This window comes from Drosophila bipectinata, chromosome 3L (assembly GCF_030179905.1).
Source record: "Drosophila bipectinata strain 14024-0381.07 chromosome 3L, DbipHiC1v2, whole genome shotgun sequence".
Classification (NCBI taxonomy): Eukaryota; Metazoa; Arthropoda; class Insecta; order Diptera; family Drosophilidae; genus Drosophila; species Drosophila bipectinata.
In genome coordinates this window covers 2,840,280-2,860,676 of record NC_091738.1, presented here as the reverse complement: position 1 = coordinate 2,860,676, position 20,397 = coordinate 2,840,280, and the positions used below count along the sequence as shown (strand labels likewise).

Genomic DNA, 20,397 nt, shown 5'->3' with positions numbered 1-20,397 from the left:
TTATGGGATTTCTTAAAGATTTTGTTGGTATTTTCCTAGGGCCGGATGGATCGTTTAATCGTTATCGGTGTGCGGTCACGCTGTTGCCAGAAACGGATTAATACAACAAGATTAATACAAACTCGAATAGCACATAGCACAATTAACCTGGGACAAACCTACCGACAACCGTCAACAATAGCCGAACTCCGCGCTCCGCGTCGAATTACGGTCCGTGTTTACAGTGCAACGCGTTAATTCAGCGTCGAACCGAACCCAAGCTCAGAGGCGTTGGCCGAGAAAAAAAAAAGCAGAAAAAAGAGAAAAAAAAGGGGCAGCGAAAAAATGCATACAGGAGTGGCGAACGAATCGAAATCGAGTCTCTAATCAAAGCAGCCCAAATACAAATACAAATACGCAGCAGCTAAGCTGTCGTTTCGTAAAAAAGGGAAAATTGTGAGGGAAGTGAAGCAAAAAAAACGGAAAAAATCAAACAACGCCCAAGGAGCAAGAGTAGTGGCAAAAACAACAACAGCAACAAGAAGAAGAAGAGCCAGCAACGAAGCTGGGGTTTTTGTTGATTTAATTCAAGCAGACACTCCTTGTATTTCGCATTTTTGCAGCGAGAGAGTAAGCGAAGCCAACAGAACACGGAGAAAAAAAAAACACCATCCACAAGATCTTCGTGGGCCTGATACATATATATATTTTAAGAACTCTTAGGATATTTGGCCCATATTTGTTGCTATCAGGCCCATTGTAGATTCTGAAATATGTATTCTAAAATGGGAATTTCTCTCCGTGCAGCAACAACTATCATTCCAGCTAAGTGAACATGTTTTTGGCCAACATAAAACCATAAAATCTGTTGTGTGCCAGCACCAGCAGCCGCAGCAACAGCAGCGAGCACATTTTTCCCGTGGAAAAATCGCATACATACACAGCCACGCACGCACACGGACGCGAGGACGGGAGGAAAACTAACACACATACTCGTACAATCACACACATACACCTAGAAATACATATATACACACACACGTACGCACACTGTAGCAGAGCGCGAAAATCATGTCCAGCTGGGCCGAACGCGTTCACAGGCGTGCCGCCGATCTTGGCAACGTGGTAACCTCCTGCGGCCATCCCGCCACCGCCCCCGCCTACCCCTACCGCCTCGAGAAGGTGAAGTTTGGTGTGCCACTGGAGGAGGTGTGCAAGCACAACAACATTCCCGGACCGCTGCTCGTCCTAATCCTCAAACTGAACAAGGAGTCACCGAATCGCCAGAATGTATTCCGTGCTCCCGGCCATCAGGGCGCCATGAAGAAGCTCATCCATTTCCTGCAGTCCGGCCGACTGGTGAACGTCGACAACTACTCGGTCTTCACCATAGCCAGTGTGCTGAAGAAGTTCCTGCGCAAGATCCCCAATGGGATCTTTGGCCGCAGCGGCGAGATGGAGTTGTTTGCCATCAACGAGCTGCAGAACGAAGCCGAGCAGATGGAGCGATTGCACAGGTGAGTTATGGAAGTGGGGATATACTCTCTTAATATCATAAAATCAGGTCCCTATTCATAGAGTCATATCTCTAGTATATCCACTGGTTATCTCAACTTTAACTTCAACTTCTATTAATGCAACTCACTCTCTTAAGTTTATTTTAGTTTTTTTTTTGTAGTGTAGTGTAACTAGCTTGCGGTAAACTTGCTGAACCGGATCTGAAGATTGTAGATTCGGTTGCAGCCTCAAGAATCTTCAGGGGGAGTTAATTCACTGGAAAGCTGTTTCAGTTCTGTTTGTCAGATATTGTTGTTGTTGTTTGTTGTTGTTGCTTCGGCACTTGTTGACACATTTGTGGAGATTTTCACCAATTTTCACTTGAGCGTTAACCCTTAGTCTGCCCGCCCGCCTGCCTGCCCGCCAATTTGCATAATTTGTAAGACCTGGAGGAGGGGGTATGTTTGGTTTTATAATAAGTATTAATATTATGTAGGCATATCTTAGAATCTTAGATTCCAACTACTGTGTATTGTATAATTTATTCAGTTTTTCGCTGATTCACCTTGTTTGGGTCTTTGGGGGGCAGATACCTCAGAAAGGGTTAAGCTTGGATTATGGAGAGCTGCTTTTCGGCCAACTTGTTGTTGCCTTTGGCTGTTACACCAATCGATTTCTAACCAAACTGAATTAGAGCATAAAGCGTGGGCCAATACACTTGGCCAAAATGGAAAGGAAAATTTGTAAAAAAAAGAAGACTTGCAAATAATTAACAAATCGTATCGAAAAGTAAGAGCCAATCAATTGCAATTGACAGCCAGAAATGATTTGTTCTGTTTGGATCTGGTTGGTTGGTTAATTTCTTAAACATTTAGCCATTCTCTTGACTTGATTGAGATGGATGCTGTTGGCCTGGTACTGGCCCGGTACTGCGTCAGCAACATTGGGTTACATTAAATGGCTAAATGTGCGTGTAAACAAATAACGTCAGCAATAAAACATAAATTTAAAACTCTTCTACATGCGTAGAAATCGACCGCCAAATTATTTTCATTTCTCGGCTGGCTCTTCGGCGGGTGGAAAGCGTAAATTTTCAGTTTGGCAACCTGTGAGCTGGTTACAATCGAGGGCAGGTGAATAGGTCATACAGAACTAAGAAAAAAATTAGAATTTTAAAAGATAAATAAATATATTTTATGATTAAAAGAGAGATAATATTGATAAACCCTTGGTTCTGCGTTGGTCACACTATGTTAATAGCTGTTACTATTTTTACAGCCTCCACTGTTAGTGTGTGTAAACTTTTCAAACTTGTACAATTATATACACATTTACTGTAATTGTTGCTGCTGTTTCGCTGGCTCCTTTTGTTTATTTACTTTTTGGGGCAGGCGCACCAACAACAACAACAACAACACAAGGAGCTACAGTAGCAGTAGCAGTACAAAAACAACATTAAGCAATCACAATCGAATCAAACAAAATGCGAAACGCGAAAATAGCGCCTCAACCATAAGATACAACAACAATACACCTTTATAAATAGACACGCGTTGGAAACTTTGTATCAATTAAACGTAAAGAGAGGAAGGGAGAGAGAGAGAGAGAGAGAGCGCGAGCATGCGATAAGTGTAGACAGTGTGTGGGAGTGAGAGGTCGGGCGACCTGTTGTGGGTCGGTCTCCTCCTCACTCCTCCCTCCTCGCTCTCACAACCGGCCAGGCTCCCCTTCCCACCCATCAATTGGCACATCATTTGTGTGTGCTTCTTCGAGCTATCCAGCTGCTGTTTTTGTTATTTCTGTCTATTGCAGGCGGCGCATCGACGTCATTGTTGCACGTTTTTGCAATAGACCCCCAAAAATATACATATATGTATTATTTGTGTGTTTGTGTGTATTTTTGGGTTTGTTTTGTTATCTGTAAATTACAAACACGACAAGAAAACAAAAAAAAAAAAAAGAATCTATGAAATCAATTAAACCAGCTGCTCACCAAGAGAGAGAGAGTGGGAGTGGGAGTGAGAGCAGTGCTTTCTCTCTCCTGCTGTTCAAGAGTCCTGTTATTCGCAACTTGTTGCCTGGCGGAAGAAAGCTTTTCTCCAAGCTTTTTCCAGCCTGTTGCTTTTTCGATTACCGTTCATTTTTTGGACTTTGGGTTTTTGGGATGAATTCTTTTTTTTTTGGTTTCATAATATCTTGCAGATACATATGTATCTTAAATCACTTTTCCTTCCGCCTGATCAGCTGCCATGTTGCCAGCTGCTTCTGGCTCTCTCTCTCTCTCTGTCTTCTGCCCTTTCTCCATCTATTACCAATTACGCACACTCTCCGTCGCAGCCGGCCATAGTTAATAGGCTATTTACACAATTGCCTGCCGAATGGCAAGAAAACTGCTACGAATACTGATAAGTGCAGAGGAGAACCAGAGGGAGCGGGAGGTCTAGACAAATAAATGGCAATAACTGCAGCGAAAGGGAGGAGAAGGAGGAGACGGAGGAGGAGGAGGTGACTACAAAGCCGCATTGTCACAAATGGCTTTAAAACAGCAACAAAAAGTGGCAGGCAGACACTGTTCTTGTCCATAAGTCTGTAAGCCGTCATCCAATGTCTGGAAGGGATGACGGCCCACTGCGGCCTGAGGTCTGAGCTCTGAGGTCTACTTCCTGATTATTATTCGATTGTTATTCATAGGCCCTTTATTGTTTTATTTTTTTGTCGGTTTATCGGTCGGGGCTTAATCTTAAACAGAGTCTTTAAGTCTAAGTCCCTTTGTTTAAATTGTCTTTGTTAATGTACATAGTCTCTGACTAATAATAGAATAGTTACCCGATAGAATTCCATTGAAATCATTTAAAAATGCCACCGCAGAAGCAGGAGTTTTTATTTGACTGTTACTTTCAATAAATAAATATATATGTATATATAAACACCATTGCCAAACAAGCCAATAAATGTTAAATAAAGCGAGCGAACTGAAATGTACTTGTAAACAATGTATGGAAATGTGCGTCAGTGGAGGAGGTGGAGGAGGAGGTGGCTCTTTTATGCGATTCTTCCAGGGTTCTTTTGGGTTCTGCGATGAACTTTCATTCCGAATGAACTCCAGATGCAGTTCTTTGCCATAAAACCATATGGCGGATAAACACTGACCAACAGGGAAGCTCCTTGAACTCCTTTTTTAAGAAAATATAAAAATCTCTGAAATATAATGATTTAAATATGTGATACCTGGTACTCTGATCACTTTAGGGAGGTATTTAAGAAAAGAAATAGGTTTAAAATTTGAATTATATTGAAATATTGATAAAAACAGACCAACAGGGAAGCTCCTTGAACTCCTTTTATAAGAAAATATAAAAATTTCTGAAATATAATGATTTAAATATGTGATACCTGGTACTCTGATCACTTTAGGGAGGTATTTAAGAAAAGAAATAGGTTTAAAATTTGAAATATAATGAAATATTGAAAACCCCGACCAACTGGGAAGCTCCTTGAGCTCCTTTTTTAAGAAAATATAAAATAAAATATATTTTTATCTGAAATATAGCATTATAACTATATAATAACCGGTACTATTATGACTTTAGTCATGTTTTAAGGTTTTAAATTTGAAATATAATGAAATACTGATAAAAAAAATCCATTTTTATCTAAAATATAGCAATATAACTATATAATACCTGGTACTCTGATGACTTTAGTCATGTTTTAAGGTTTTAAATTTGAAATATAATGAAATACTGATCAAAAAAATCCATTTTTATCTAAAATATAGCAATATAACTATATAATACCTGGTACTCTGATCACTTTTGGTATGTTTTAACAAAAAGATAGCTTTCAAATATGAAATATTGTCTCAAAAGTATAAGAAAACAAGAGGATTTATTTCTTTAATGTTTGATATCTACAAGTCTGAGTTTATTTTCATAGAATTTATTGAAAAATAAACAGCACTCTCCCTGACATTCGTGATTGATCGCCACCACGATCGAAATAAAACAAAACAATCAGTTGGGGAGTGTAATCCAGGGGTCATAGTCGTCATCGCATATCGTGATGTTTGCACTTAGTATATGTATGTTGAAAACTGAGTGTGTTTTTTTTTATTATCCGACTGGCGAGTATTGCTTTTTCTTGGTTTCTGGTTGGTTCATTATTGTGACGTATTGTCTTTTTTATATTCTGCCGACAACCTCCATAAAAACATGCCAACTTGCGGTTGGCTTTTTGCATCTGTCTGTGGTCTTTGGAGATCTAAGTAGTACTTTTTTTGCAGTGCACTCCCATCATCATATAAGTAAGATTGAGCCAGACATCTGATGATTAGTAAGCCTCAATATCAGCCTCAAAACATCCTTTGTTCCGGTAGAATGTAATGTGGATCAATCAGCACTTATTTGTTTATGAACTAATCTATTGAATTAAACCACAATATTATTCATTGGAGAAATTGTTATAACAGCCATTCACACTGGAGGTCTGACTCTCCTCCTACCTCCTACCTCCTACCCATTGAATAATCCAGATAAGCTCCTCCATGAGCTTCATGAGTAATTTAAATTCCGTAGACTATTATACATACATGGTGGGTATGGTTCTTCATGAAACTTTCAATGTAGGTCTCTTGTAAGGAAACTCAATTATCTCTCGTGTATGATATTTCACTTATCGCTTTAACAGCAGACCCCGAACCCGGGGCTATAGACGACGGCATAATTCAATCACTTGACAAAGACTCGATTCTCCTCTCGAAAAAGTGTCACAAAAAAAAAAAAAGATGGTGGGAATATCTGAAAAACTGGTTCCTCTGTAGGGCAGACAGAGCTCGGAAGAGCATCATACGTAATGAATCGTATATATATGTATATATATTTTTGTGATAAAAAAAACTGTTACAGAAGCAAATCTTAAATGCGGCAAAAAAACAAACAAAACGAGTAACAGATACAAGATACAAGATACTTTACTGAACAGAAATTGTCCGACATTTTTCATTTTTATGAATGAACTCGGTACGGGCCGCCGAGTCTTAACAATAACTTAGATGATTCATCCAAATAAAATCTGTCAATGGGCACTACGCAGAAGCTACGCATCGCCAATATTAAAATCCAAGTCTAGGAAACTACTATTTAGCAGCGATTCGTGGAAATAAAGCTGTTGCCGGTTTTATGGCCATTGTCTGTGCTTGTATCTCTCCTATTTGGCCTATTGATTATGCAAATGAGTCGAATACAATCGGTCTGTGATACGACGCATGCGCAACTCTGATTATATAAGGCTGTAGGGGTATGCGCGATGGGCCCTAATGGATCCTCGATTCGGAGCGGGCGTCAATCAATCACTGGAAAGGTAAAAAAAAAAAGCCAGAAAACAATGCTTCACAATTACTCACCCCATGGAGGGGTTTTTTATTCGAGATTCGGGTTCGGAACTTGGGCCTGATACTGCTTATCTCTCCAATATCAACAGACGTAAACACTTGTTCCGCTTTCGGTTGCTATTGTTGTTGTTTTCTGTGGTTTCTGTGGTTGTTTTTTTTTCGAAATCGGAATATATTTCCTTTAAGGAGCATTCCACGTAATTAATGCAATTAATAAACGATTTGTAGAATCATAAAAAAAACATAATAATTGTAACTGATAAGTGTTATCACTGCTCGAGGCAGGGAGGAGTGCTCGAGGTGATCATTGGCTTTCGCACTATCACAGCCTGACCTCCGCGGAGTTTAAATACTTCCAATGAAGAAGCCGCAACATGTGTAATTGGGAATCGGATCGATAAGATAGGAAGAGAGTCTTCTAATGTTGGTTTGTAGATCTTTATAGTGTTTGTTTTGGGCTTGGGTTTGGGTCTTAGACCTCTTGGGAGCCTCCATAAGGTGGCAAGTCGGCAGAAACCTTGACCATTGATAACCCTAGAGAGGTCTATGCTCTAAAGTCTATTTCTGATAAGGAATATTTATGGGAAACATTATGATTTGTTGGTCATAAATAATATAATATCAATAATAAAAGATAAAAATATTTAAACAACATTTCTTCTAGAGACCTCTAGAGACCTCCAACCCATAGGTGGATTTCTCCTCTAGCGACAGTTCATGCGGGTTCCATCATCGTGAAATTTCTAAAACCATTAGCTTCAACATATAGCTAGAGATCCAATACAGAGATGTTCTCTTTTTTTAAATCCAACACTTATAGGGGACTAGTCTGTGGGTCTTTCTTCGCTGGCAGTTCACACCACATCTGGAAATAGAGCCCCAGACTCTACAGTTCATTGTCAAGTCGCAAGTCTCCTCGGATCTTGGAGTTTTCACTTTTTAAGCTTCGAGCTGCGAAGAGTGTTGTGTGCGGCTTTTAAAGCATTAATTGATTGAGTTTTTTGTTGGTACCTCTATCAAGTTGTGTAATGTGGACGCTTTGGACGGAGGTTGCCAACCAGTTTTTCTTCTTCCTCCGGACCAGAGCCAACTCCAGCTGCAGCTGCAGAGCTCTCTACACCCCGACTCTCGGCGGCATTTGTTTCGAAAAATCATTAGGCACGCCAAAATGAAAGTGTGAAGAGTGTGCGGTGAGCTTACTTTCTTTGCCGGCCAGGCCAGGCAGTGGTGGTGATGAGTAGAGCAGCCAGGCCACCACTACCATGAGTCAGTGCTCTTCTGTAATGGCTACTATGAGTAACCCTACATCATAGATGGATGATAACAGATCTGGAAAAATATTTATCAAATAATCTCTTATTCTCTCGCAGACTCTTCGCTTCACTGCCCAAGTACACACAGCATCTGTTGGTTCTACTGTTTGGAACATTCCGGGTCATAGCCAGCAATGCGGCCCACGCCTCCACCGGAATGACCAGCGAGGCCCTGGGTGTCTCGGTGGCGCCCAGTTTCTTTCAATCCTGCGTCAGCGATGGGAAGACGGCGCGTATGGAGGATGTGCTCAAGTTCAAGGTGGGTGTCCACTCCTTATCCACTCCTGAAACCCAACTTAATGGTCTCCTCTCCCATTAGGTTGCCACCAAGATCATGCAGAATATAATCGACAAGTTCGCCACCCACGACATCTTCGGGCGGGAGAACTACCAGTACTATGCCCGCGTCACTGGACGCATCCTGAAGGTGCAGGACGAGTGGATATGCAGCTTCCAGTATCCACCGCCGCCACGTGGCAAGCTGGCCCAACAGAAGTATGCCTGTAAGTACCTTCCCTCAAGCAGTGTGAGTCAGGTTCCCTGACTAATGAGCTCTTATCTCTCTTATCCGAATAGTGCAACATTCTTTGGAGGCGGAGAAGACCTGGCTGCAGTGCCAATGCGAGCGTTGGGGCTTACGTGAGTACCGCAAGAATGCCTTCCCACTCTCCGTAGATATAGCTATAGATCTAAACTCTATTTGTGCTTTGCTTCTGGAAACCACCAACCACCCACCAACCAACCACCACCTCTCTCGCCACCACTCCGCACTGTCCGATCTAACTTCTGTCTGTGTGTCTGTGGGTGTGGGGGAATGCGAAAAATGTATCTGACTACCGATAAGCTTGGACCATCATCTTTGGCCATTTGGTGTCCCAGAAAGATAAGCCCTAACCCCCCCATCCGCGACTCTCCATCTATCAGCTTCTCGCCGCATGCCCTAGTCATAGTCATAGTTCTAGTTATAGTTATAGTCCTAGCTATAGACCCCTCTCATTCCGACGAGTCATCCAATGCATTTGTTAACCAACCCCCATGCTGACCATTTAGTGGCCCAGGAGGAGTCCCGCTCGACGCCCGCCCTGCTGACCAGCTCCAGCTCGGCGCTGGAGAACAGTGTGCTGTCGCTGGGCGTGTCCCCGGAGCACTCCTTCATCGAGAGCTGTGCCCGGCTGTCGGTCTCGCTGGAGGGTCCCGGCATCTTCGCCATGACCTCGTCCCCGCTGCCGGCCAAGCGAAACGGAAACGGCAATGGCAACGGCAACGCCACAGACTACGATTACGACGACTATGCCGACGACGACGAGGACAACGATGAGCTGGACGGCGTCCACGACTTTGGCCCCGAGCTGGAGATCAGCAGCATAGCTCCGCCGCAGGGCAGCCGCGGCATCTACCGCCACAAGCAGCGCCTCCAGCAGCCGAACCCCTACCAGCAGCACCACCAGCCGGCCCAGCAGCCGGACTACGAGGACGACGACGACGACGATGAGGACGAGCTGACGGTGGTGAAGCGTCGCTACCGCCAGAACAAGAAGAAACAGCTGCCCACCAGCGGGAGCCACCACCAGAGGCGACTGCGCGCCGGCACCAAGAGCCTGGACGGCGGCGGCGAGCGACGCCCCGCCGGCTCGGGAGCTGCGGCCGGACCGGGAGACGGCGCTGGCGGGAATCCCACGCCACCCAAGCTCAAGCAGCGCACCTGCAGTCGCTGCAACCGGGGCATACGGCACAGCAGCTCGTGCAGCTCGAATTCCGCCGGAGCCACCGGCTCGAACTGCGCCGGAGGAGGAGGACCCGGAGCCGGGAACGGCGGGGGAGCCGAGGGCGGCATGACCATGGAGGAGCTGAGGGCCGTCAACCGCTATGCGGAGAGCACCAAGAGCCTCTCGTATCTGCCACAGGTGAGGGACGAGTTCCTGCTGGGCTCGCGCATCTCCGTTTGAGGGATTGCGGCTGTGTTGTGTGTAGACCCGAGCCCAGGGTCCCACATCCCGGATCCTGGGACTCTCTAACCCCACTTTTGAAAAATGCTCGAATTCTCCCAACTCTGGTGTTCTTTTTTGCAGGAAAGAAAAGAAGATCAAGATTCAAGAATATCCTAGTTTTAAGTTTATGATTTCCACCTTTTCTTCTGTTGCGAATTTTTGATTTCTTTGTAATTGAATTTTATGTAATTTTGTTTTTTTATTTTTGGAAAATGTTTCAAACGCTCTTCTCTAATATTATCCTTTTCTTAATATCCTGTTTCACTCACTATCCTGTTCTCTTAGCAAATTGTTGAAAACCTGTTTCGTTTCGTTTTTTGGAAATGTTTGCTTAGTTTTCTGTATGATTTTCATAAAAATCTAACCAACAATTTTGCGCCTGCTAAGCTAAATAATAAAACTATAACTAATATATACTTACACAACAACAACAAACATAAACAACAACACAAGAAATTCAAGATTTACCCCCCAACACCCCCGAAACAGTACAAAAAGTACCAGGAATCGGAATCTCAACTAAAAAACAAAACTCTGTAAAAAATTAAACTAAAAACGGAGCAGAATCGAATTGTATCTTTTTATTTTTCCATTATTATAATTTATTAAAACTTAAACTAAAAAAAAAAACAAAAACAAAACAAAGAATGTTTAAAAATCATTTTCATAAAATACACTTAATAAATACATGCCCAAAGATATATTTTCAAAAAAAAAAAAAATAAAAAAAAATCTTCTGAAAATTGTTTAAAAAAAGATCGTATTTTTAGAAAAGTTTGGGGAGTAGATATATATTTTTTTTAAAGAGAGATATTGTAAATATGGGGTTTTAAGATGGGTTTTAAGAAAGAAGGACCTTGGAGCAGAGTTCCCAAGCTAACATCCCTATCGGATTCGGTTCAAGTATGGCAGAAGTATTTATTTTCCACACGATCCTCCCACACTGTCTTCAAAAATTTAGCTATTTCTAGACACGGCACTCATTGTATCACAATTATTGTTTTGTTTTAAAATCTGAGATTAAGACTAAGACTAAACCCACTCAAACACACTGTACTATAAGCTAGAGATATGATTTGTATTTGATTTTGTTGTAATCGTTATAAACATACTTTTAGAGACATAAGACACCCCTTAAATGATATTGTTATCTATCACTATTTTAATTTAAATCACTGTTTAATGTTTGTATATAAATTCCTAGTCTATGTAGCTTTGAAGCCTGCTTTTGTTTTGCCTTCTATATCAAGTATTTTAATTGTTTGCTGCACCCAGTACCCAGTTACCCAGTAGTTAAAAAATATATATAACATATAGTCTATAAGGAAGAAGGATCATGCAATCATACTATAAAACACGAGTCAAGAACCCAAAATTGCATTTGTAATTAATATTTTCCATATTCGGAATTATGCTTGAATGTTGTGTCCACTTTTTTTTAATATAATTGTGCTTTAAACTTAAGGGGTAATTATGATTTAAAATTTAAATCATGAATGCCTCTGTTTTTTCCACCATTTTTGTATTTAATCTTTCACTTTTTTTCACACTGCGCTGATACTGCTGCTGCTGCATTTTGTTATTTTCACTAAAAAATAATGCAATTGTTAACTTTTTTTTATTATTTATTGTGTAATATTTTATTTTTTGAATATCTTCAAGTTTTGTTTTGCCTTTTAAAATATTTAATTATATTTTGAATTTAAGTGAAACAAGCAACAGAAATTATACAAGTTAGTTAATACCGAAAATTCAATTGCCAATAAACTCTAATGCGATAATTTTGAATCCCCCCCTCCTCGTCTACCCAACAACAACAACAACTACAACCACACGACAACAACAACTACAACAACATGAAAACAATAATTATAAAAAAAAAATGAACAAAAATCCACCTGCTGGGATTGGGAATAAAGGTCCATGAACGCCAAACCGCACGCATGCGCACCCGCTCCGAGTGGTTTCTGGGTCCTCGGGACGCTGTCGTGACGCTGCAGTTGCCGGCGGACACGTGCAGCAACTGCTGCCTGGCCGCCGCCGCCGGCTACCTTGGAGGCGGCAGCACCCGCGACATGCGCCAGGCCCAGTCGGAGGGCGAGCGTAGCCAGGCGGCGCTGCTGTATCACTTCTATCGCAGGCAACAGCAGCAGCAGGAGCAGGACCAGGAGCAGCAGCAGCAACAACATCCTCCGTTCGAGGACATGATGGACACGGAGGATAGCTACGGACAGCAGCAGAGGGAGCAACAGCAGCAACAGCAACAGATACATTCCAAGGGCCTATTGCGGCCACCGCCCATGCAACATCAGCAGCACCAGCAGAACCAGAACCAGCAGCAGCAACGTCGCCTGCTGCTGGACGTCAATTCGGGTAACAGCCATAGCCACAGCAACTGCAACAATCACAACCACAACAGCAACACTAACATCAGCAACATCGGTGACGATCTACTAGCCTGGCAGCTCGGCAACCACTCATGCTACTACTCCACACAATGCTTGTCCAGCTACATGCCACCTGCAACTGCAACTGCCAATGTTGCTGCTGCTGCTGGTGCTTCGGTTGTGGATCGGTTGCAGCTGGTGGAGGTGGCCTCGGACAGTGATGGCGACTCCTTGGACGGCGGCCGGCTGCTCCACACCCTGCAGGCCCACGAGCTGCAGCAGCATGTGGAGCCCGGCATGTTGCTGTTGCGGCACTCGACACCGATGCCAGTGCTGCAGCAGCGACATCGGCTGGCCAGCAATGCCTCCTCGCTGTACCAGTCGTTCGAGGTGACCTCCACCCAGCGCCACCTCAGCAGCATTCACTTCAACAACAATGACAGTGCCGGCAGCAGCAGCAACAACACAAACGGCAACAGCAACAGCAACAACAACCATAACAACAATAATAATCTTGCAACAGTCATTTTCAATGTATTGGACTTTTTGTTTTGATAAAGACTTTAAAGATCAGGCCGAGAAGATCCAACAACTTGTGTTTTGTAGCCAAGAATTGCATTAAAATCATGAATCTTGCTTATGTCCCACTAATAGCTAAACATGCAACATGCAACATTGTTCTGTTCGAAGGAGTTCTGTGTCTAAAAATGCCCAAAAAGGGAGATCTTTGTTTAATCTGTGCATGATAGGCGGTTAAGTTATGTGCAACCTTATCGTTTTTATTTAATTATACAGTATATTTTACATAGTTTGTATTTATTTTTTATTTAGCCATCGATTACCACAACTATTTATTATTAATTTTAATCGTGCGTATGTGTACTTTGCTCTCAATTACCCTAATTATTTTTGATATTTTGCCAATTATTATTTTATTATTATTATTATTATTTTATTTTGTCAATAAATTTGATTATTTATTTATACTGTGTATAACAAATGGAAAATGTTGAAAGCTTTTTGTATTGTTTCTTGTATTGTTTTACTCTGTGTGTGTGTTGTTGTTTAATTTTGTACCCACTAACCCAACAATGTCTCTCAATGTGTCCACACTACATACAACATTCACACATTACTATTATTATTGTTGTGCCTTTGTCTCCGAGTTCAGCAGCCACAGCCAACTAAAACTAACAACAAAGACCAGTACAACTACAATTGTAAGCCATATAACAACCATACAACAAACAAACGCAACAATCACCCCAAACAACGACCAACTAACTCGCTAACCACCGCCCACGAATATCAAAAATAACTCATCATGCCTATATATTGTTTCTCCTCTTTTTTTTTTTCTTTGGCCCCCGATTTTGAACCGCCCGTCCGTCCAGTTGGCAACATCCGTTTGAGTAACAGCGCCGAGTCCATTCAGTATGCAGCCCGACGACCCCACGCCAGCAACATCGCCAGCCTCCAGATCAATCCGACGCTCGGCGGCGCCACCAATACCCACAATCCCACCACCCGGCGCCTGCTCATCAATGTGCCGCGCCAGTACCGCTCCTCGCTGCGTCGCAACAAGGAGAAGCAGATCGGCGGCAATAGTCAGAGCAACAGTAGCAATAGCCTGGGCAGTGACCAGCTGACCGGCAATCCTGGAGCAGCGACTGCCGATGGCTACCAGGCGATAAACAAGCCCCTTCTGATGGTGGGCCTGCTCCCGGGCGCGGAACAGCCGCCGTCGGTGAGGAACTCCATTGCCGAGTGCGGGATGAGCACCATCGATGCCAGCGAGCAGATGGACGTGGGCGTGGAGTGCAGCACCACGCTGAGCTTCAAGCCGCCGAGGCTGTAACAGGGTGGGGAGGATGCAAAGACCACCCAAGGACACTGAGGACACTAACCAACCAATCAACCATTGCTTTTACCACGATAAGATCTAACCATTTTTTTAAATGTAACCCAAGCGAGCAAATTTTTTAAAATACTTTATAATTCGAAAAAGAGAACACAACTGCAGGGGATTCTTCGCAAAATAGTTGGAGATTTAAAAGAAAGATCACTCTATAAAGAAATGTCTTAAATCTCCAATGATTTGCGAGAACCCTTGCGAGGTAAATACATCATCTATCATCTATATTAGACTACTGCTAATGATATATGTATTTAATGTGTATAGCAAGAAAAGGCTGATTTTCTTTAGTTAAAAAAAAATAACAAAAATAACTAAAATTGAAAAAGAAAACTAAACTATGTAATGCAACAAATTGCCAAATTTTATTCAGCATTCAGTTATGTCGTTTAAGTTGATTTTAATGTATGTGTTATAGCCAAGAATCTCTCAAACTTGAACATTGTCAAGGTAGATTGTAAACGAAACTTGAACCTGATCGCAACAAACGAAACAACGACACAAAAACATAGAAGAATGCATTCAATTCTCAAAGATTCAGAACAATCATGAACCGATTTCGACCCTACAGGACCCTACTACTATGGATATACGGAGGAAGCTCCAAATGCAATCATAAAATCAAGAGAAAATCTATTAAAGAAACTATTAAGGATTTACATTCATTTTTTTTTTTTTTTAATTTGAGATACAGACAAGTACAAAAGCAAAACTAAACAGAAACCAATCGAAAAAATATCTAACAAAATATATTATATATTCTACATTATTCTTACAAAGATATAAACTACAAATTTAGCATTTAATACTAGTTAAGCGTTTTCAAATTATACTTGTAACTACGAACGGAAATCAATTTGTAATACTGTGTGTGTGTGTCCAAGATATATGTACATTGTATATTTCTACACGATCTGCTAACACAGCTCTACTTTCGGGGAGCTAGAACTAACAAAAAAATCAATACCTATATCAACCAGAGTCGATACAATTCCATTTTATATAACAACTGACTTAGCCAATCCTGTTCGAATAGTTTTAGACAATTCCAAATCCAAGAAGTATGAGATCTCTATAGATCGATTTCCACTGCCCTGCACCCAACAAAAAAATATATAAATAAATAAATAAATAGTTCTTTTTCCCCCGAAAACCTCATCAAACTTGCAGATCTTTTCAGCAAATTTCGAAAAAATCCTGGCAAAGTTCGAAAGCAAAAAAAGTTGTGTGTGTTTTGTTAAATCAAATTTACATCATTAATCTAACTGTTAGTTAAATAAATAAATCGAAAGTTGAGAATCAATTCTTTGGCCATTTCGTACCTAGTACGAAACGAATCCATTATTATACACCTACTATATAGTATATTAAAGATAAGTAGCGTATAAATATTAAGAGATCTGAATGTTGCCCAGAACGAAACGATGAAAAAAAAAATCCAAGAAACACCAATTTGTTGAGAAAAAACAAAATACTTTATTATATCGACATAATTTTTATTGCTGTGTATGGTAGGCTATAAGCTATAAAATATATATATATATATATATAGATTATATATATGTATAAATCTTAAATTACGAGTTCGAGTGAAGTACATTCATTAGCCCCTAAAAAAAACTATTACATAAATATACATATATATATTGTAAATGATGACGGAAGGGTTATATAGTATAGGTGTACGCTACATATAGTGAGCAGGATTTGTTCCACACAATTTAAATTTGCATTAAAAGTGCAAAATGCATTTCGAATACATTTTTTCAAATATATTATAATCAGATTCTTAGCTCTTTTGATTTTTTCTTCGCCTTTGGACGACGAGGCATCCGAAGCGATGCTGCACTTCCACTCCAACTTCTGTATGCAAAACCGACAAAAAATCATACATACAATGTAACTAATTACTGAATGGAAAATATAAATATTTCAATTGAAGAATTCACTTTGGCGGGCCCGGTTTAAGTGTTTCTCTTAATCGCTAAACTTACGAACACATTTTTGGTCAGAATTGTGCATTCGCTTAAGCTCTGATTTCGACTGACAAGTAATCATTATTTTACAACAAAAATCCATTTTTATTTGTGACAATACTAAGACCTCAACTAATATCAGATTTTTACAAAATCTAGTTTACCTGATTACCTGTCAGATCGGGAATTAGGACTTAAGTGCGCCTAATTGTATAGAGCCCTATCTACGATAATGCCGTGCTCGATGAGGAAACTCTCGACATCGGAGGCGAAAAAGTCGTCACTCAGATCATCGGTCAGTCGCACAAAGTTGCCGATGACCGCCTGTGCCTTGTAGACCAACAATGCGGGCAGACCCTTGGTGCGAAAGTCCCGGCTCATCCCGGCCACGGAGCTACATATTTTGGCAAACTTGATGGACGGATAGTCGCTGGCCAGGCTGTCCAGGCAGTTGTTGAGCGTAGTGCAGGCAGACAGATTTCGTTCGTAGATGTGGATTATTACGGTGGTGTGCTTGTTCTCCTGTTCGACGCAAGCGAGGAACTCCTCGTTGGTGGTCAGCTGCTGAACCTTACCGAACTGCTGGTTGTGACCCGTCTGGCGCAGCATCTCGGCCATGCGCTGCTTCTGGTACTGCTGCAGGAAGTCCTCACTCATCAGTTCGTCCATTTCGGCGTCCAGTTCCTCCTGCCGCTTGCGCTCCTCATCCTCGGCAGCTGTGCTCGTCGTCATGCTGAGTTTCTTGGCCAGGGCCAGTCTCTGGCGCTCCGTCTCATCGCGTCTCTCCGCCTCCAGCTGCTTGAATCGCTGCCAATCCTTCACGACGCCCTTCGGCCCCGTGTTGGTGGAGCCCCTCTGCTTGAATCCCCCAGCCGGAGTAGCATTTGGATCCGTATTGATTGTGAGACCGGAGGAGCCTGATTTGGAAGCTCCTTTCTCGTCGTCGCCATCGTCCCCGTTGTCCTCGCCCTCGCTGCTGCTGCAGTAGTACTCCAGTTTCTCGCCCAGTAGTTTATCCTCCAAGGTGGCCATGGTTTTTAATTGGCGAGTTTTACGATTTCTTTACAATTTTAACTTAATTAGTGTAGGGGTGGAGAAAATGTCGATTAATTAGACTAAGCAATCGATATTTAACAGTTCCGGGGCGAACCAGTTCCGATAACAATTCGAAATATTGCTAGGATATCGAATATATACTACTAACGGTTTTTTATTTGAAAAACACATAAAAATTTAATTTTTTAAACATCCATTGATATTTTTAAAAATGTATATATGCCACAAAATATATATCTTATTTTTGAGTCTTTTCGTAAATAAAATAAAAAAAAAAAAATCATTTATATATGAAGTATAATTTTGTTTCCATTTTTATTTAATTAAATAAAAGTTCCAAAAGTTTTGAGTAAAAAATACTTTTTCTAAGTACAATTTAATACCTCACTTTATGAGTTTTTCGAATTATATCAAAAATTAGTTTCAGTTTTTCAGGAACTTCAAAGTCTGACATAATCTGTTCCATGCTATTAAAGTCCGCCTTCTCCAGCTCATCGCAGGAGTCTTCCGATCCGGATTCATCGGCCAGTGCCAGTCTCTCAGCAAAGGAAACAATTCCACACCAGGCGCGGAAATCCAAATCCCCTGATCCATGCGGATCGTATCCCAAGACACTAAGAGTGCCTTGGACATTCTTTTCAGTGCCATGGAATTCGAGGACATCCTCCAGAGCTTGGGGCAGACTTTGCCAAACAAGAGTGCGTTCCTTGTATCTATATTCAGGCAGTTCATCATTTCCGAGAACACCGAGCTCACTTTCGGGCTCCTCAACTTTACTGAGATATTTCAGAAAGACCCGCTTGTAGAGCTGCTTCCTTTGTTGGGAAACCCAGACGTATTTGCTCAGATAATCCCAAGGAGTCATATCTATAAAAAAAAGAGTCAATTATATATAAAGGAATTATGTTAATTTCGGAGTTACTCACTTTTCATCATAGATAGATCCATTGGAACATCAAATCTTGTGGCAGATTTGGAAAACTTTCGGGGCATTTTGGATTGTTTTTCTGGGGGAACCTTTTCCTCGTTGGTTTTTATTACAGTTTTCGGTTTTGGAGGCATATACTTAATGGCTTCTTTAAGAGCCCGATTTAGCTAAGAATTTGGGATATAATAAACCCTGGACTTTATATAAACTCTACTTACATATCTGCCAAAGGTATTCTCTATAAGATCGACGTCCAGATCGGTTTTCAAAGCCTGAAATGCCTCATCGGTAAGGAAACTTCCTTTTAAGAGGATGGGTTCTCGTTCACTATCGCGCTTATCCTTGGGCAGCAAGGTGAGGGAGTTGGGAATCAGGCTGGGTCTGGTGCTGGGATTAAGGGAATCGGGTCCCAGAGCAGCCACCTGAGTCTCAGGGTCCTCACTCAGATGGAATGTGGTTGTGGCTATATTTTATGCTTAAATAAAATATTTAAAACCAAAAGTAAGTCATTTAAAATCCCACCTTGCGTTGGCTTTAACTTCTTTCTCTTTTTTCCTCTTCGCACATCCTCATCACTCAGTTCGTGTTCGTTGATGCAGGTTTTCGGCTTGGGTTCCATCTCATTTCCAGCATCTCCTCCGGGAGCTAGACTAGCCGTTGCTAGGGAGGACTTCGGTCGCTGCTCATTGGACGGCTGTCGCTTTGGCTTCTTGTCCTCGTTGGCCCCAGCACTTTTGGGCTTCTTATCCTCCTCTAATCCGCTTTGAGTCAAGTCCGAGCTGGGCTTCCAGTACACGGTCTCCTGGGAATGGGATCTCCTCAGATCCAAAATGATTTTTTTCCTCTTAATGTTCTCATGTTTCCCCCACTCCGGAGTGATGCATCGCCGATAAAAGGATCCGGCACTGGTCCTCGTATGGATACTGGTGACCGTGGGAGTGGGTGTCATGGGGCGAGAATCGGTTTCTGCATATCGCCGGAACAGATCCTCCGGAATGTTATCCGCCTCATGAGGCTGCAGTTGTTCCTCCTCGGGCACCTTTTCCGGCTTAGGATTCTTTCCCTCGATGGCCAGCGATGTCTTCAGCTGATTAATCACATCTTTGACCCCCGAAGGAGCCGGATGATTACAAAGTACGGAGCATCCTTTTGCAAATGGATTGAAGAGTCCGCCGAAAGGACGCAGGGAAAGCGGCATGGGAGTGGCCTCAAACTTGAGTGGCATTCGCGATACATCTCCATGTAGGTTTTTGCGCTGGGATTCGTTTTAGGATTATTTAATTTTAACAAATATATATTATAAAGAGATTGTAATATTTTTTACCTTTTTGAGATACTTGACATGCCTTTTCGGCGTAGGTATTAGACCAGTACGTGTTGTCGCACTCATCGCTTTCAAATAAATACAATTTGGTTTCCAGTTTCTCAATAGAATTGGTTTCTGTAAACAAAGTCCTCAGGTTGCCATGGCTAGTAGGGATAGACGCCGACAGAGTTTATTTACCTTTTATTGATTTCAAAAGCCATTTATAACTTATAATTCTATACTATTTATAACGAGGTCTTCAAAAGTTTTTACTGTTAGAGAGTCCATTTTATGGATTCTATTTTTAGCAAAATAATACGAATAATTAGCAAAAAAATAAGAAAAAAATTGACAAAAAATCTAAAAAATATTTTGTCTCAAGATTTTGATGCAGAATGGTGGAGAATCGATCCAGAAATCGTTTAAGGTACTCCGCTTGAGAATCGGATCAGGATTGGCGAAGATATAGCCATCACTGTGGACCCCATAGGGGAAAACCCCATTTTCAAGGGATCTCATCACGAAAATGGACAAAAAATCTAAAAAATAGTTTGTCTCAGGATTTTGATGCAGAATGGTGGAGAATCGATCCAGAAATCGTTTAAGGTACTCCGCTCGAGAATCAGATCAGGATTGGGGAAGATATAGCCATCACCGTGGACC

General features: G+C 41.7%; 3 protein-coding genes across 7 annotated transcripts; 1 reads left to right on the top strand and 2 right to left on the bottom strand.

The window, feature by feature from the left end:
* The first annotated feature begins 49 nt into the window (after positions 1-49).
* Positions 50-16,260, top strand: RhoGAP71E (Rho GTPase activating protein at 71E). 5 transcript variants are annotated; one of them, XM_043209638.2, is made up of 8 exons: positions 50-609; positions 787-1,496; positions 8,236-8,437; positions 8,498-8,681; positions 8,755-8,817; positions 9,229-10,082; positions 12,086-12,539; positions 13,948-16,260. In XM_043209638.2, the coding sequence occupies exons 2-8, from the start codon at positions 1,051-1,053 to the stop codon at positions 14,409-14,411; spliced, it is 2,667 nt and encodes an 888-aa protein (XP_043065573.1). In that variant the 5' UTR covers positions 50-609; positions 787-1,050; the 3' UTR covers positions 14,412-16,260. The 5 variants fall into 5 exon arrangements, with proteins under 5 accessions (XP_043065573.1, XP_017100375.2, XP_070136699.1 ...); XM_017244886.3 differs by lacking the exon at positions 12,086-12,539 and having other exon boundaries at positions 51-1,496; positions 13,948-14,105; XM_070280598.1 differs by lacking the exons at positions 12,086-12,539; positions 13,948-16,260 and adding an exon at positions 10,248-10,350 and having other exon boundaries at positions 51-1,496.
* Positions 16,189-17,476, bottom strand: LOC108127687 (phosducin-like protein). Its single transcript, XM_017244890.3, has one exon. The coding sequence runs from the start codon at positions 17,474-17,476 to the stop codon at positions 16,649-16,651; it is 828 nt and encodes a 275-aa protein (XP_017100379.2). The 3' UTR covers positions 16,189-16,648.
* Positions 17,477-17,876: 400 nt separating this feature from the next.
* LOC108127606 (uncharacterized) lies at positions 17,877-19,818 on the bottom strand. Its single transcript, XM_017244753.2, has 5 exons — positions 19,753-19,818; positions 18,951-19,683; positions 18,647-18,891; positions 18,427-18,595; positions 17,877-18,367 (listed from the first exon to the last, which is right to left on the bottom strand). The coding sequence occupies exons 1-5, from the start codon at positions 19,816-19,818 to the stop codon at positions 17,877-17,879; spliced, it is 1,704 nt and encodes a 567-aa protein (XP_017100242.2).
* Between the last annotated feature and the right edge of the window lie 579 nt (positions 19,819-20,397).

Coding starts and splice junctions, on each gene's coding strand:
- RhoGAP71E (XM_043209638.2), top strand. CDS start 1,051: ATGTCCAGCTGGGCCGAACGCGTTCACAGGCGTGCCGCCGATCTTGGC. Junction 8,818..9,228: donor ATGCGAGCGTTGGGGCTTAC/GTGAGTACCGCA, acceptor CTGACCATTTAG/TGGCCCAGGAGGAGTCCCGC. Junction 10,083..12,085: donor GCCTCTCGTATCTGCCACAG/GTGAGGGACGAG, acceptor TTGGGAATAAAG/GTCCATGAACGCCAAACCGC.
- LOC108127687 (XM_017244890.3), bottom strand. CDS start 17,476: ATGGCCACCTTGGAGGATAAACTACTGGGCGAGAAACTGGAGTACTAC.
- LOC108127606 (XM_017244753.2), bottom strand. CDS start 19,818: ATGAGTGCGACAACACGTACTGGTCTAATACCTACGCCGAAAAGGCAT. Junction 19,684..19,752: donor ATGTCAAGTATCTCAAAAAG/GTAAAAAATATT, acceptor AACGAATCCCAG/CGCAAAAACCTACATGGAGA. Junction 18,368..18,426: donor GGATCTATCTATGATGAAAA/GTGAGTAACTCC, acceptor TTTTTTTTATAG/ATATGACTCCTTGGGATTAT.